This window comes from Antechinus flavipes, chromosome 1, assembly GCF_016432865.1.
Source record: "Antechinus flavipes isolate AdamAnt ecotype Samford, QLD, Australia chromosome 1, AdamAnt_v2, whole genome shotgun sequence".
NCBI classification, from domain to species: domain Eukaryota; kingdom Metazoa; phylum Chordata; class Mammalia; order Dasyuromorphia; family Dasyuridae; genus Antechinus; species Antechinus flavipes.
This window is the reverse complement of record NC_067398.1, coordinates 682,918,355-682,935,115: the sequence shown is the minus strand read 5'-3', so window position 1 is coordinate 682,935,115 and position 16,761 is coordinate 682,918,355. Positions and strand designations below refer to the sequence as shown.

Genomic DNA, 16,761 nt, shown 5'->3' with positions numbered 1-16,761 from the left:
TCTGATAATGGGAACCATTTCATATCTTTCAAAAGATATAAATATATAATTGTTTTAAGGTTTTTATCAGAATTGGTATGATGTAATTAAATTCAGTTTCTCTTTGCTTATTTGCCAATGAAACAGACTTAGTCTGTAAATTGATTTCTTCTTTTTGTGCATTTTTCCTTTGTCTTTATCATTTCCTGTTGAACATGGTTCATTGGCCTTTTAATATTGCCTCTTCTGATAATGGAGTTGGCACCTTACTAGTTGCCTGTACACTGACTGGATATATTTTTTTCAATGAAAAGACTGTCTGCCATTCATTTTTAAGGTCTTTTTTTTTTTTTTTAAGACAAAAAGTTAACAAAAGTATATTTTACTTGATAAGTTGAATTAACTGCAAAGATTGCATTCGGAAAACTTTGGCTTTTATAAACTGTCACTCTAGTGCCTATTATTTTTTTTCCCAACCAAATTTGAGTGAAATATCAGTGATAAAATGCCAAAGCCTTTTTGAGCAGTCTTAAAAATTATTTTCCCTTTTTTCTCAAAATATCTTCTCTCAGGTAAAGGTTGTGACAGGAAAGGATGGGCAGACTGGGACTCCTGTTGCTATTGCAACCCAGCTTCCTCCAAATGTTTCTGCTGCTTTTGCGTCCCCGCAGCAGCCATTTCAGGTACTTTTCGATGGTTCTAAAATGTAGTCTCATCCCGGATTTTAGATTCATCCAGATTTGATTATTTTAATCTTCAATAACGTATTTGCTATTCACTATTTTTTCCCAGTGCCCATTCCTTATTTTAAAAAAATCATAATACAACAATGAACCTTTCTCAAAACTATAAACTCTGAAACTGAAATTGCATGATTAAGTGACAGGACAGTTTTTAGTTATTTTTTCTTATTCATCTTTAAAGCAGTGGTAGCTTTCAGCATGCTTGTCATCTAAAACTTATTTTATGTCTGGTTATACATTGCTGAGGATTCTTTGTGTGTGGCATTTTAAATGTTGGGGTCTTTCTTGTGTCTTTGAAATTTATCTACAATTTACAGAAAAGGCGGTACAGTGCAAGACAGAATGAGAGTTTTAAATTTAAAGTCTAGAAAAATTTCATAACAGTAAATTTCTAAATCAGATGCATGCTTAACTTTAGTAGCATTAGTTTTAATATTTTCTAATCCTCTTCATAGGATCTTAAAATGTTAGCGTGGGAAGGGCCCTGGGAGCTCCTTTCTTCTGGCCCTGACATTGTCCAGATAAGGAGACCCAGAGAGGTGCAGTGACGTGTCAGTATCACACAGAAAGTTTGTAACAGAAATTTGACATAGAGCCCAGGTTTCCTCACTCCCAAGCTAGAGCTTTTTTCATTCTGCCATCCTCTTTGTTTAATCAGAAGAAAAAAAACCCATCTACCTACTTTTATGTGTTGACTCTTTAAAAAGTGTCCCTTGCTTTAATTATATAGGTTTCCTTTAAAATTGATCATATACAGACTGAATCATTGCTAAATGTTTTAGGAGAACAACTACTACTACTACTAAGGCACTTTGAAGACATAAAATTAATCTCCTTTTGTAAAGAACAATCATGCTTCTTGATTTGTCTGTTTAGGTTCAGAGATTTGTCCATTTCAAATTGGGGTACACTTCATTTGAATATTGTTGTAGAGTTAAAAAGGCAGTTGTTCTTTCTTGTATACTTCATTGACATTTTAAGTGATGAAACTATGTTTTACTTTGAAATAAGCAAGGACAGCAAGACAACCAGTCTTTTCAATTTTTGGAGTGTATATGCAGAATAAATTTGCTTCTATTTGGTTATTAGGTCATTTAAGGTAAGACAAATTATATGTTGGGGACTCTATCAATTGATAAATATTACTTTAAAATTTTGCTTTGTGTATATCTGTTGCCCTTATCCTTTTGTTTCCATGTCTTTCCATCTCTGGATGGGTACAAAAACCCCAGAGATCTGTTCTAGGCCCTCTTCTCTTATATATGTCATCTCCCTCTTAGTGGGCTCTTTAACCTCCTTAGATTCAGCTGTCTGTCTATGTGGGTGGCTCTGAAAAGAATACTTTCTGCCCTTATTTCTCTGTTGAGATTGTAGTTCCTGGTCTCTTCTTGCTCGCTAGACATCTCCATTTAGTTGTCTCATAGGTATCTCAAACTCAACAAGTCCAAAACAGCACTCAATAACTAGTTCCCTTAAACCCACTCTTCCTAGCTTTTCAATTTCTTTTGCGAGCATTTATCATCCTTAATTTTTCAGTTTCTCCCTTCCCCTTAACTAGTCATTTGCCAGATGTGGTCAGATACACTTATTTAGCTTTTCTTGACTCTGTCCCTTTTTTTTCTGTTCACAACAGGCCACATATCACCTCTCACTTGCATTATTGTCAGAGCTTCCTGATTGAATTTCTTGACCCCAGTCTCTTTCTCCATTCTACATAGCAGTCACATTGATCATTATAAAGTAGCTTTGTGACCATGCTACTCCTTTGATCAAAAACTTTAAGGGCTTTCTGTTGCTTTTGGTGTTTGGTAGCTCTACCTAGACTGATTACCAGTTCTTTTGTGAATGGAATGCTTTAATCAGGCTACTTTTCTTTGCCAGTCTGTCTCAGCTTCTGTATTTTTTCAGATTATTCCCTCATTTCTTCTTTAATCTCTACCTCCTGGATTCCCTGGTACTCTCAAGTGCAACTTCCTTCAAGACAATTTTATGGATTCTTCCACTTTTGATTCTTCCTTCTTCTACCTTCTTTGATCATAGAATTGGAGGTTTACAGCTGAAATAGACATCATTGATTTTATAAATGAGTAAATTAAAGTGACTCTTTTCAGGGACATACAATTATTAAGTGTCTAAGGCACAATTTGAACTGAAGTCTTTCTGATTCTCAAGGCCTCTATCCAATTTTTTTTTTTTTTTTTGGGGGGGGGCGGGGAAAGACAGGAGGAAGGGTATAAATCCTGGCAGCCAAATGACTCAGTGTTTAGGATGCTGGGTCTAGAGTCAGGAAGACCTCAGTTCAAATGCAGCCTTAGATATTTACTAGCAGTGTGATCATGGGCAAGTCACTTAACCTTATTTGCCTCAGTTTCCTTCTCTGTCAAATGACATTTGCCATTTTTTTTTTTTTTTTTTGCCATTATTTTTGCCAAGAAAACTTCAAATAGGATCACAAAGAGTAGGGTAACAGCAATAGATACTGTAGTTATTTCTCTGGGAACATGTATTCCCTGTAGTAGAATGATGGTGACTTGAGGGCAGACTGGCACAGTGCATTGTATATAGTAGGCATTCAGGGAAGACTAATTAGTTAATGAATATACTTTAATTTCTTACTTGAAAAAAACTTTCAACATAAGTGTAAGAAATCGCGAGTTGAAAACAAATAGAGAAATAAATCTGTCTTTATAGTTGTGATTAGGTTTTTACTTTTTAAATCTTTGATAAACTTTATTTTCAAAATACATACAAAGATAGTTTTCAACATTCACCCTTGCAAAACCTGTTCCAAATTTTTCTCCCTTCAGTCCTTCCTTCTCCTCTTCTAAACAGCAAGTAATACAATTTAAGTTAAACATGTGCAATTCTTCTAAATATATTTCTACATTTATCATGCTGCACAAGAAAAATCAGATCAAAAAGGAGAAAAAAGAATGAAAGGAAAAAAGCAAGCAAACAATAACAAAAAATGTGAAAATACTATGTTGTGATCCACATTCAGCAAATATGCAAAATATGGGCTGTCTGTGGGAAATCTTCCTCATTTTGGAATGCAAGACCTTAGCAATTGAAAATAATTTTTCTTGTCTGTTTTGGTAATTTAGGGACAGATGAATTAATGACTCTAGACTTGGAGGATATTGGGAAATTCATTTAAATAGAAATATTGTTATGAATATTTGAAGGGGGGTAGATAATATCACGTTTATATAACCCATCATGAGAAATGCTTTACTTTGGAATTACCAATGGGGAACAACCTGAATATTTTAGATTATAAGCTCAATGAGGAGGAAGAAATGGCCCTCTATGAATCATAGGCCTCCTTGAGTCAAAACAGGAATTTTTTTGGTTGCAAATTGAGGGAAATCAAAGCAAAGGCCAATAGATCAGAAAAAGATATTTAAAATTCTGGCTTCTTTTTTTATTTTATACTAGCAAAAGTAGTCGCTTGTTCAGTCATTTTAGATTCTTTGTGAGCATTTGTGGATTTGGGATTTATTTGACAAAGGCAATCGAAAGGTTTGCCATTTTCTTCTTCAGCTCATTTTATTTTTTTTAAATTTTTTTAAATTATAGTTTTTTATTTACAAAACATATGCATGAGTAATTTTTTAAAAATTGACCCTTGTAAAAACTTCTTTTCCAACTTTTCCCCTCTTTTTCTCCACCTCCTCCCCTAGATAGCAGGTAGTCCCATACATGTTAAATATGTTAAAATATATGTTAAATACAATATATGTATACATATTTATACAGTTATCTTGCTGCTCAAGAAAAATTGGATTTAGAAAGAAGGTAAAATTAACCTGGAAAGAAAAACAAAAATGCAAGCAAACAACAGAAAGAGTGCAAATGCTATGTTGTGGTCCACACTCATTTCCCAGTGTTCTTTCGCTGGGTCTAGCTGGTTCTGTTCATTTATCAATTGGAACTGTTTTGGATTCTCTCATTGTTGAGGATAGTCACTTCCATCAGAATTGATCCTGATATAGTATTGTTGTTGAAGTGTATAATGATCTCCTGGTTCTGCTCATTTCACTTAGCATCAGTTCATGTAAGTCTCTTCAAACCTCTCTGTATCCATCCTGCTGGTCGTTTCTTACAGAAAAATAATATTCTATAACATTCATATACCACAATTTACTCAGCCATTCTCCAAATGATGGGCATCCATTCAATTTCCAGTTTCTAGCCACTACAAACAGGGCTGCCACAAACATTTTTGCACATGTGGGTCCCTTTCCCTCTAAGATCTCTTTGGGATATAAGCCCAATAGAAATACTGCTGGATCAAAGCTTGATAACTTTTTGAGTATAGTTCCAAATTTCCAGCTCATTTTATAATGAGGAAACTGAATTAAATGTCTGAGGCCAGATTTGAACTCATGAAAGTGAGCCTTTCTGATTCCAAATCCACCTAACTGCCCCTCAAATAATTTAACATTTTAAAATTGTTTTTAGTTAGAGGATTTTTATAATAATATCATAGATTTATATCTGAAAGAGACCTTAGATCTTTTACTTGTGAAATGCTAGAAAAAATTTCATGGTTATATATTGTATCATGGGTACAAATACTACTTTTGTTAAAGAAATTAGGTTCTAAATAATTTATCCAAAATGGGAAAATTCTTCTTTGATTACCATACTAGGGAAAGGAAAATTTGCAATCTATTTATCATGAGTCCAAAATGTCATTTAACAATTAAAGGCAAGCCATAGCAAACAGAGCTCTGTTCAGAGAATTATTTTTATAAAATTTTATAGTTTTCAAAATGAATACATTGTAATTTATCATGATCAGGTGTAGAGAATCAGGGACCACTGACACATGGAAAAAATTGATTAAAATTTGTATGTAATTAAAAGTAATCTTCATCAACAATTAGCATGTAGACGTTAAATAAGGAAAACATTTCTAACTTGAGCTGTCCTGTATAAGGAAAACATTCCTAACTAGAGTTATGCTGTAATTGAAAGGGCTGCTGCTGGAGATAGGGCCTCCCCCTCAGTGTTGTTTTGTTGGTGGTGGTTCAGTTATTTCAGTCATGGCCAACTCTTTGTGCCTCCATTTGGAGTTTTCTTGGCAAAGATACTGGAGGGATTTGCCATTGCTTTCTCCAGCTCATTTTACAGATGAAGAAACTGAGGCAAATAGGGTGAAATGACTTGTGCAGGGTCACACAGCCATTAAGTGTATGAGTCTGGAGTTGAACTAAAGTTTTCTTGACTCTAGGCCTGGCGCTCTTTCCACTGTTTCATCTAATTGTCCCAGTAGAAATCTTTATACAAATAAATGCTGGCTACTCAGTATACTTTTGTTGCTTATATTGTGGAGGGGAGTCTTGGTAAGATTTGCTTTGAGGTTCTTAACCTGTGATTAAGAATAATGGCATATTATGAGAATAGGTGGGGAATAAAAGTAAAACCATGACAAAATCCCCATTGGTAATCAATCTGATCACTGTTGTTTTCTACTTCATCCATTTCATCAGCGAACTCCTCAGGGGACAGTACTTCTATACCTCCTTCAGTAACAGCCGAGTAAAAGATCTTTAATTCTCTTGGAATAACTTCCAACTCTGGAAGGTTCTTTGGAAGTCATGTAGTCTAAATCCCTCATTAAAAAGATGAAGAAATTGAAGCTCAAAGAGATTGTGATTTGACCTTCTTGGCATACAATGAATGCTTAATAAAAAAGTTGGTGGGCTGGGTGACCAATGTCTTATAGCTAGTGTCAATGGCTAAACAAAAAAGAGTTGGAACTCCTTCCATATGCCTTCTAGATTCAGCCAGTTCTCATGGCATGAATACTAGTATACTTTACCATCCTGGTTGTCCAAAAAGAGGACAACCTCTTTTTGTCCTCTTTTTGGATATTTTCAGGATTATCATTATGTTTCCTAAACTGTAGTGTCCAGAATTAATTAGTCAACCACCTTATTTGTTCATTATTCAGAATTCAGTTTCTTTTTAGTGAAGATAGGTCAATAAGCATGTACTAAGTAACTATTTACTATGTGCTAAGTGCTAGGGATACAAAGAAAGACAGAAACAAGGAGTTCACAGTCTTCTGAGACAAAATGCAAACAACTTTATAGAAACAAGAAAAAGTAGAGATCTCAGAGGGACAGTTTTAAAATAACGGAGAACTGGGAAATACTTCTGTCAGAAGGTAGGATTTTAACTGGGACTTGAAAGAAGCCAGAAATGAATAGGGAGAACATTCCTTGGAATGGAGCACAGCTATTGAAAAGGCTCAGAGTTGTGAGACTCAACAAAAATCAATATATCCTAAAATAGTTTGGATTGCAGAGTACATAGGGTAAAGTGAGATGTGAGAAGACTGGAAAAGTGGGTCAGGGTAGAGGAAAAGCAAGTTATAAAGGGCTTTGAACACCAGAGGATTTTATATTTGGCTGTGTGTGTATGTGTGTGTAGAGACATAAACCTGAACTTTAGAAAGATTACTTTGACAATTGAGTGGTAGATAGACTGGCGTGTAAAGTAGAGACATGTAGTAGGCAGACCCACCAGCAGGGGGTTGTAATAGAGAGTGAAATGATGAAGACTTGCACTGGAGTAATTGGCAGTGTCAGGAGAGAAGTGGGTGTATTCAAGAGAAATTGACAGGCTTTGGAAATATTGGATAAGGAGATTGAGAGGGTGGTGTAAAATTGAGGATATCACTTAGGGCTGAGCCTGTGCTTATGAGAAGAAGAAATGTCATTGGGAGAAAGAAAATGAGTTCAGTTTTTGATAGATTGAATTTCAGATGTTTCGTAGACAATAGAAGATAGGAATCTGGAGATTAGAAAAGAAGTTAGGGTGGATAAATTAGAGAATTATCAGCATAAACTTATAATCATAATCCATGGGAGTGTGATGACATCACCAAAACATTAAAGAAGATGATTAAATTTTAAACAGCACAAGTCCCCATGATTTTTAGTAGAGACCTTTCCAGGGTATCTTGAATCATTATAATTTCTTTTGAACCTAGCTCTTCATGCATTCCTAAATCCTTCTGTTTTCCACAAGCAGAGCATGAGATCTTTATCAAATGCTTTGCTAAAATCTTAAATAAACCATATCTATGGCACTTCCTTAGTAACCTTTTGTTACAAGGAAATAAAGTTCATCACACTTGGGTTGTTTTTACTTTGTGATCATTACTTTTGTTTTTTTAGATTTTTTAACTCTTCCCTCACTCTCTTTAATAATTAATTTCTTGGGGGCAGTTAGGTGGCATAGTGGATAGAGCACCAGCCCTGAAATCAGGAGAAACTGAGTTCAAATCTGGCCTCAGAAACTTAATATTTCCTGGGCAAATCACTTAACCCCAATTGCCTCAGTAAAAAAAAAAAAAAAAAAAAAAAAAATCAAAACAAACAAACAAACAAACAAACATGAAATAGTTTCCTGAATCCTGCTAGGAATTGATAATAAACTCATTTCACTGTACATGACAGACGCTCCTTTTTTTGAAAATTGGAACATTTCTTCTTCTCTGGAGTTATATGGTACAGGAGTCTCGTCCTTCAGTTTGTGAATATATAAAACATTTGAAATAGTTACTTAGTTTCCTCAAGAACAACTAGATGCTTCCTTACACTATCCATATTTATCTTGACTAACAATCAGTTCCATAGCAGCCATTTTTGTTCTGTTATTTATAGCTTCTTGTCTTCTTTGTCAGGGAAAACTGGCAAAGAATTAAGGAGCTTTACCTTCTCTGCTGTCAGTTATTTCCCCACATACCCTGAGTGGTGCTAAACCTTTTTTGATTCTTAGACCATGGTAGCCAAAAAATTCCTATTTTGGGTTGTCCTTAACTTTCCTCACCAGCTCCATCTTCTTTTTGTAGGTGCATGAATGATTTTATGTTCATCTTCTTTTACTTGTCCTTGCTTCTGCATTCAATGTGCAGTCTCTTAAAGATCTAAGTTGGGCAGTGAAGAATTCTTCATGTAGCCAACTCTGTCTCAGCTCCCATTTTTGCCTCTTATGTTGGACAGCTCCTACTTTTCCCTTACGACTTCAGAATTTCATTCTTGTAAGTTTCTTCTCCCTCATGTGCTGTTTTCCCTTGTAGAATTTTAGTTTCTGGGTTCTCTTGCAGCTTTTCTTTAAACCCATTGAAATTTCTTTCAAAATCTAGGGCATATCTCAAGACTGTGGACCTCTGTGGTCTTCTCCTTTTCTTTCAGAAATTCTGAAACATTGGTGTCAAACTCAAATAAAAACAATGGCTACTAAATTGTACATAAGGATCCTTGTAAGCTTCATGTTGATTTTGTTGTTGTTGTTGTTGTTATATTTTGACAGCCATCTAGCTGTCAAAATATTTTTTTGTTTGTTCAGTCATGTTCCACTCTCCGTGACTCCATTTGGGGTTTTCTTGGCAAAGTTACTGAAGTGGTTATTTCCTTCTTCTACTCATTTCAAAGATGAGGAAATTGAGGCACAGAAGGTTAAATGACCTGCTGAAGGACACACAACTAATAAGTTTCTTAGTCAATATTTGAACTCATGAGGATGATTCTTCCTGACTTCTAACCTGGCACTCTATCCATTTTACCACCCAGCTGCCTATAATATTATTATCTATGTCCTATCATATTTTTATTTATTTTGTTAGCTATTTCCCACTTATATTTTAAACATGAGAATTTTGCTGATTGCAGTATCAGCTGTATGTTTGCTCTAAGAGATAATAGTTATTTCTACTCTAGGCCTCCACAGTTTTCATTCTTACTAGTTCTTTTTTCAGTGAGAATCAAATACAGAATAAATGTTTAAACGTTCTTGTTCTTTCCTATTAAATCAAGAAATTGTTAGCTCTTAAGCAAAGAGCTGCAGCAAATAGCTGAATAATTGAAGTTATCCATAATTGCTATATTGGTCCTTTCTGCCAGACTTTTAATCAGGAGATAATGGCAGTTAAGTTGGACTTTATAAAGTGCAAACATTTGTCAAGGATTTATTATAAGTTAGGGACTGTGTTGAGATCTAAGGATAGAAAGGACAAAAATCAATCCCTGTCTTTGAGGGACACTGTAAAAGGACAAGGAGCATCTAAGCAGATAGAGATGAAGGCACTAGGACATTTCAAATGAGGAAAGCAATGTGAACATTGACAATAGTATCTAGGTTGAGATTTGGAAGGGACTTTAAAGACCATTTCCAGTTGAGGAATTGAGGCCCAGAGAAGAATAAGTGACTTGCTTGCCTTCTGAATTCAGGAAATGATGCATAATTCAGTTTGGCTTGAATATTGGGTTTAATAAGGTAGAGACTGTTTAAAATCTGGACCAGCCTAATTGACAAGTCAGTTTGACCCAGAGATAGGATTCAATTTTTTTTTTGACTGAGAGATTGAATCTAATATGATGAAATAGAATAAGAATGAATATAAAATCTTACTTTTGGGGGCAAAAAGTCAACTTCATATACAAGATGAGGAAAGAACTGATAAGTATTGTCTGAAAAATTTGTGATGTTGTTACTCAGTATGAATGATTTTATTCAGTATTTTATTGCACTCTTGACATGTGCAGAGCATTGTGTTAGATATGGAGAACAGTGAGGATGCAAAGAGACACAGTGAAATATCCCTCATTGTGGAAGGAGCTTCCATTCTCATGGAGGAGACCAAGAGATGCAAATAATTCTGTATAAAATAAATATAAAAACATTATATAGGTTTTGTGGAGAGAGAATGGCACTAATAATGACCAGGATCAGGAAATTTCCTGGGGAAGAGGGAGGATTGAGCTTAGACTTGAGAGAAGCTAGAGATTCCTTTAGGTCAGAGTGAAGAGGAGCTTTTCTTCAAGAAAGAGAGTGTGCAGAGGTTTAGAGGAAGGAGATGGAATGTTGTATGTGGCAGAGAAGTAATGTGAAATTATTCAACAATTTGGTATGAAAACCAAAAAGGCTAATGCTATAGTAAGAGACATGGATCAGAAAGGAGGAGGTGATAATGTCTATGTACTCCAACTAGTCAGATAATTTCATATTTTAGGAATGCTATTGATAATTTGGAAAATATCCAAAGATATGCCAGAGTGATGATGGGTCTCAAGATCACTAGAGACATTTGGCCTAGAAAAGAGATATTTAGGGAAGGAACATCTTAAGCATGTGGAAGATAGTCAGACTTTTTTTCATTGGTCCCAGAGAGCCACAGGAACAATGGTTAGAAAGAGAGCTTAACCCAGGCTTGATGTAAGGGAAAATTTTAGTTAGAGCCATTCCAAATTAGAATGAGTTATCTTGAACTTATTCAAGAATGAGTTACTTTGAAGTTCCCTCTAACTAGAAGTCTCAAGGAAAGAAGAAATGCTGTTACTCAAATAGATGTGTTATTTAGAGGGGATTCTTGAACCTTCAGTAATGGTTTGGTTGGATGGCTTTAGTGTTATCTTCTCATTGAGATTCTGTGATTTCCTTACTAGCCTTATTATTAGAAGTTTGGCCCACTAAGTAATCAGGGTTTTTTTCTTTTTTTTTTTTGGTAATAGTACTCCATCCTTACTTTTTCATTTTATCTCTATATCCCCATTGTCTAGTATGTGTGACATGTAATCAGCCCTTAATACATGCTTGATGATTAATAAATTAAGCTTATTTTGTAGATGAGCAACTGAGGCATTGCCTCAAGGTTACACAGTGGTAGAGTTGAGCCAGAAGATCTGGATCTTCTGACTTCTGATCTTTAATAAATGTGTGATTTTCATTGATCCTTATATAGTTGTGCAGTTTAGCCATCCGTGCACATAATTATTTAATATTAATATTGGACAAAAACAAACTATTGTTTTGGACCTGATGGTTTTCTTGCTCTTTGGCATGAGAGCAATAATTCATGTTTCCCTTTCAAGTACTTAACATAAAACTAGAACTAATTAAAAGGTAATAGTGTAGTACAAAGATAATTGGAGATTTGTATTATTTGTGTGACACTGGGCAACTCATTTAACTTTTCGTCGTCCCAGGAAACTCAGTAAGGCTAATTGCTGGCTAGGGAGTATCTAGACTGCTGGGGGAGGTCCCTCCTCTGCAACTTCTTTTTTACGCATGAAATAAACATCTGACAAAAAAAAAAAGGGGGAAAGAAAGAGTGGGAGGGAAAAAAAAAGAGAAAAAAGAAAAGAAAGATGACTAACATTGGAGTCAAGAAAACTCTTTTTAAAAGTCCTGGCTCTTTTATATTTAAATTATAGCATGATATGCATCATAGGCTTTACAAAGTTGTGAAGAAAGTAATTCTGAAGTGCTATTATATAAGTTTGAGTTAACAGTTGTCATCACATTATACCATATGATAATTATAACAAGTATTAGGACCATTTACTTTTTCTTTATCAACTCTATCTACCTACAAATTACTCATGTTCCATTCCTAAGCACTTCATTGAGACTAGTGGTATATGAAAAATAAATTTTGTTTCTTCCCAGGTCATCATAAAGAGACATCTTTGAGATGTATATTAAGCAAATCTACCTAATTTGCTTTAATGTCAAAAGCACTTCAGAGTCTGTTTTAAGGAACATTTATTTTAATATTTGTATCTAACTTTAGTTTTACAAATTGTATAAATGAAAAATTTATGGGCTATTTGTAGCTCTACATCTTTCAAGGTTTATAGTACAGGCCTTTTAAGATTGAAATATATCTTAATGATGAGAACAAGCATAAAGACATTTAACTCTTTACATTCAATGTATAAATTGAAAAAATTTGCCAAATTAGTTCAACAAACATTCCTTACATCTTCATATGAAAACCAAAAAATTTTACATTTTACTTTGGTAGAAATTTAACCCATACAAATCATTAAATATGAGAAAATTTGAGAAGGTAGAAAACTCTAATTGGTAAAATCGGGTAACAAATCAAAAAATGTATATTTTTTGCAATATATTGGTGGCTTTAATAACTATCAAAGCTTAAAACTGCAGTGAGAATTTTGGGGCATTCTGTATATTTATATATTGTCACATAGAAAATACTTAGGACAACTAATACTAGGCAGGTAGGTGGCATAGTTGGCCTGGAGTCAAGAAGACTTATCTTCTTAAATTAAAAATCTGGCCTCAGAGTCTTACTAGCTATGTGATCCTATTTGCTTCAGTTTCCTCATCTGTAAAATGAGCTGGAGAAGAAAATGGCAAACCACTCCAGCTCTTTGTCAAAAAAAAAAAAAAAATCCAAACAGGATCACAAAAAGTCGAACATGAATGAAACAACTGAACAAGAAAATACTTATTAATACCATAGCAGTGATTGGAATGGAGTAATTTTTTCATATTTAAGCTTACATAATATTTGAAGACCATTATTCTAATCAACAATTCTGATTGCACAGAATAATGGATGGAAAACATGTAGGAGTTCTTAAGATTGGATTTTATATTTTCAGGATATTTATTTTAGAAAAAAATCAAATCCCTGTTATCTACTTGATTTTTTGCTAGCTGCTTTCCCCTCCTCCCCGCCATGCTGATAGTGTTTAAAGAAAAGTTATTTGAGTATATGATTTTTAGAGGTGTTTTTAAGTGTTACTATGATTTTGTGTTAGAAAAATGACTTGACTTTTCAAAATTTTTGCTTGTCAGCCTGCTATATGAAAATATCATAGTGCTTTTGGATTTTCATGTAGGTTGAGCTCTACCCTTATAACTGAGACTCTCTTCCAGAATTAACCCTTTTAGTTAGCAAGGAGTTACCTTGTTTTGCAAAGGTTTGAAATTATACTTTAAAAACAATAATGTGACGAATAATAGCCTTTCTAGAGGTAAGTTGGAACTTTGAAAAACTTTTCATAGCATTTCTTAATAAAATATTTGAGTCTTATTCAGATAAGATTCCATACATATGTTAAAGGAGGGTGGCAAATGTTTAATTATAGTTTTCATGACATTTTTTTGCAATGCACATAAACTTTCAAAACCTCATTTATTTATTTTTCCAGCAGCAAATAAACACAGGCAACCTAGTGGCAGGGGCAGCAAGTACTATAGACACGGAGTCCCTTAAGCGACCACAGACATTCACGCCAGCAGGTATGTCCATAGTAGAGGTTAGAATCTGTCCCAAGAGTTATTTTATTTTTTAAGCTGTAATTAAAGTTTTCTTATAATTAAAGTTAATTCATGAGTGTTACCAAGTGCTTGTGAAGGAAAATATTCTTTGATTCACTTGCAGATTTAATTTCTACTTTGTTAACTTGTAATTAAATTGCCTTCTGTTTTTAATCTAGATGTCACATATATGGAAACATAATCTGAAGAAAGGTTTTCTAAATAAATCAATTGGCTTCATTTCAGTTTTATACATAACTCTATTAGCTACTTATTCATCCTGATATGATTGAAGGGCGAAAATATATTCTTTGTTGATGATCTTTTTTTAAACTGCACACTTTTGGAAAATTATTACAGAGCAGTCTAAGAGACCTCGGCTTGAAGTGGGTCACCATGGGGTAGTTTTCCAGCATCCAGGGGTGACGACAGGAGTGCCTCTGCAGCAGCTAATGCCTACTGTGCAAGGTAAAACTTTAGTGTTAATATATGTGAAAACATAGGAAAGATATGTATATACATACATACATACACATATATATATACACACACATACATATACATACACACACACACATATATTGTCAGACTTTATAAAAATAAAATTTTTTTCTAGCAAAGTATTTCTGAAATTAATTTTTGTAATGGGGGTTATTTCACTTAACTTCAAAATAATATTACAATAGCAGTTCTTGAGAAAATTCTTACCCTTACTGAAAGCCATCTGTTTATTTAAATGTCAACAATCTTTTTTTCATTGAATTTTTGTTTATAAGATTTTGCTCCTTGTTTTGTATGGTTGCTTGCATACAAAACAAAGGATAAATTCTTTACCTAAATCCCTTAGCATTTAACAAGAATGAGTCAAACAAGTTAGTACTGGACAAGGAAGCAAAGAAAAGGCTTATATCCTTTTTACCCTATCTGAAAGTCCAGCACCACTTGACATAATTTTTCTTCTCTTGAAAAAACATAGTGTGCATTATCCTGGTTATTTTATTTTATTCATTATTGTTAATGATCTCTTTGGTAAATTCCACGTCTTCCTTTTATGCACATTTGTGGCAGTTATACTGTATTAGTCATTTTTCTGCCATTTAGTTATTGTACTGAATTTGGATGTATTAAATTTGTTCTAAAGTGTTGATGTCCTATGGTAATGTAATTTGGAGGTTAGAAATTGTTTTCTGCTTGTCAAATGAGCAGAGAATGCTTTAAGACTTCAAAGTTGGTGGTATTTACTTTTTCTGGTTTTGTAGGTGGAATGCCTCCCACTCCTCAGACTGTACAGCTCACCGGACAGAAACAAAATCAACAGCAGTATGATCCATCCAAAGGTCCTCCAGTGCAGAATGCTGCAAGTCTTCATACTCCTCCACCTCAGCTTCCTGGGCGGCTGCAGCCTGCCAATGTCCCAGGCACATCCCTCCCTTCAACCCTGCAAATCTCACAGCAGCCCCAGCAGCAGATGATGGAAACTCAGCCCCAGCCCCAGCCCCAGCCTCAGCCTCAGCCCCAGCCCCCAATTCCAGTAAAGAGTCAGCCACCTAACATACCCATCCCTGCTGCTCCAGCCAGCCAGCCCCCAACACCCCTTCCACAGCCTCTCACGCCAGCACTCCATGTCCAGATGCAAGGAAAGACACAGATGCAAGTGTCTCCCCTTCCAACACAGCCCCAGGTATTCCAAAGATACAGCCTTATATTCTTTAAAAGCTTCTTTAACTTGGAAAAACTTTTTGTAGAATTGGATAGGAATGTTACATGAATTTGGCATATTATATGCTGGAGAAACTTTCTTCCTTTTATCTGAGTTCTTTGAGCACAGCTGCTTAAGTAGCTGGTTGTAGGATTTGTACCTTGGTAGATATTTTGCATAGTTTCAGGGCATCATTTTCTGCCATATTATGTATATTTGGATAAGGCATTATATAAGGGTCAGAATTCATGTCCTAATATAATATTCCCACTAATTAAATTATTTTTGCTATTTTAAAATTACCTTTTAAGAAATGAATTTAGTTCTTATAAATAGCAGTTCATGCTAAAAAGAGCAGTAACTTTATAAAAAACTAGCATTTATTATTTATAGAAAGCAGATTGTAGAGCCTGGGTTTCTAATCTGGAATCTTTGAACTTGTTTTTAAAAATACTTTTATAACTATGCTTCACTATCATTGGTTCCCTTTGTATTTTGTTAATGTGTTTTATAACATGATTCTTAGACAGGGTCTGTGGATTTTACCAGAGATTGCTCAAAGGGCTAGGACATAAAAAGTTGAAGAACTCCTAGCTGCTCCTCTCTGCATGTGTGTGGTACTCTCCCCTTCCACTTACCCCCATCTTCCAACTTTCCCATCTAGAGAAAATAGTTCTTTGAAGAATTACAAGGCTGTTTGTTCGGTCATTCTTTCAGTTAGATTGACTTCAACATACAGTAAATATGATTCTTTTTTTTTTTTCCCCCCTTTTAACAGTTCCATTACTTGAAGTGAGGGTGGAGTAAAGGTAGCTTTTGTTCTTGAACATTTCTAATCTAAAATTTGCTATTAAAAAAACATAGAATTTCATGTAGATATTTTTCTGTTTTTATAAATTCTTTTTTAAGAGATGGGCTTAATATCTTTTCTTGTAGAGTCACCTTTTTGGGCCTGTTGCTTTTCTTTTAATTTTTGTGGAAATAGTTTTATTTTAAAATGATTTCTCATACTGGTGCCAAGGTTATATGGTTGGAAAGAGCCCTAGAAATCATTTTGTCCAGTCCTTTAAAATATAATCCACGACTTCTTAAACTTTTCCCACTTGTGAGCTTTTGCCTGAGAAGCTTTTACATGATCCCATATTGAATCAGAGCTGAACTGTTTCTGGTAGCATTGGTGCATGTGCATTGCAAAGTGCACATATTCAGAACCAAGACTGCAGTGAAGTTTCTCAATGCAGCATAGGC

The 16,761-nt window shown here is 34.6% G+C and overlaps 1 protein-coding gene across 3 annotated transcripts in view; it reads left to right on the top strand.

Moving 5' to 3' along the window:
* LOC127545360 (E1A-binding protein p400-like) overlaps nt 1–16,761 on the top strand; it is a 139,484-nt gene that overhangs the window by 24,581 nt on the left and 98,142 nt on the right. For all 3 annotated transcript variants that reach the window (XM_051972585.1, XM_051972584.1, XM_051972583.1), the window contains 3 exons: nt 13,706–13,796; nt 14,175–14,282; nt 15,074–15,495. In XM_051972585.1, coding sequence (XP_051828545.1) covers nt 13,706–13,796; nt 14,175–14,282; nt 15,074–15,495 — 621 coding nt within the window. The remainder of the gene's footprint in view (nt 1–13,705; nt 13,797–14,174; nt 14,283–15,073; nt 15,496–16,761) is intronic.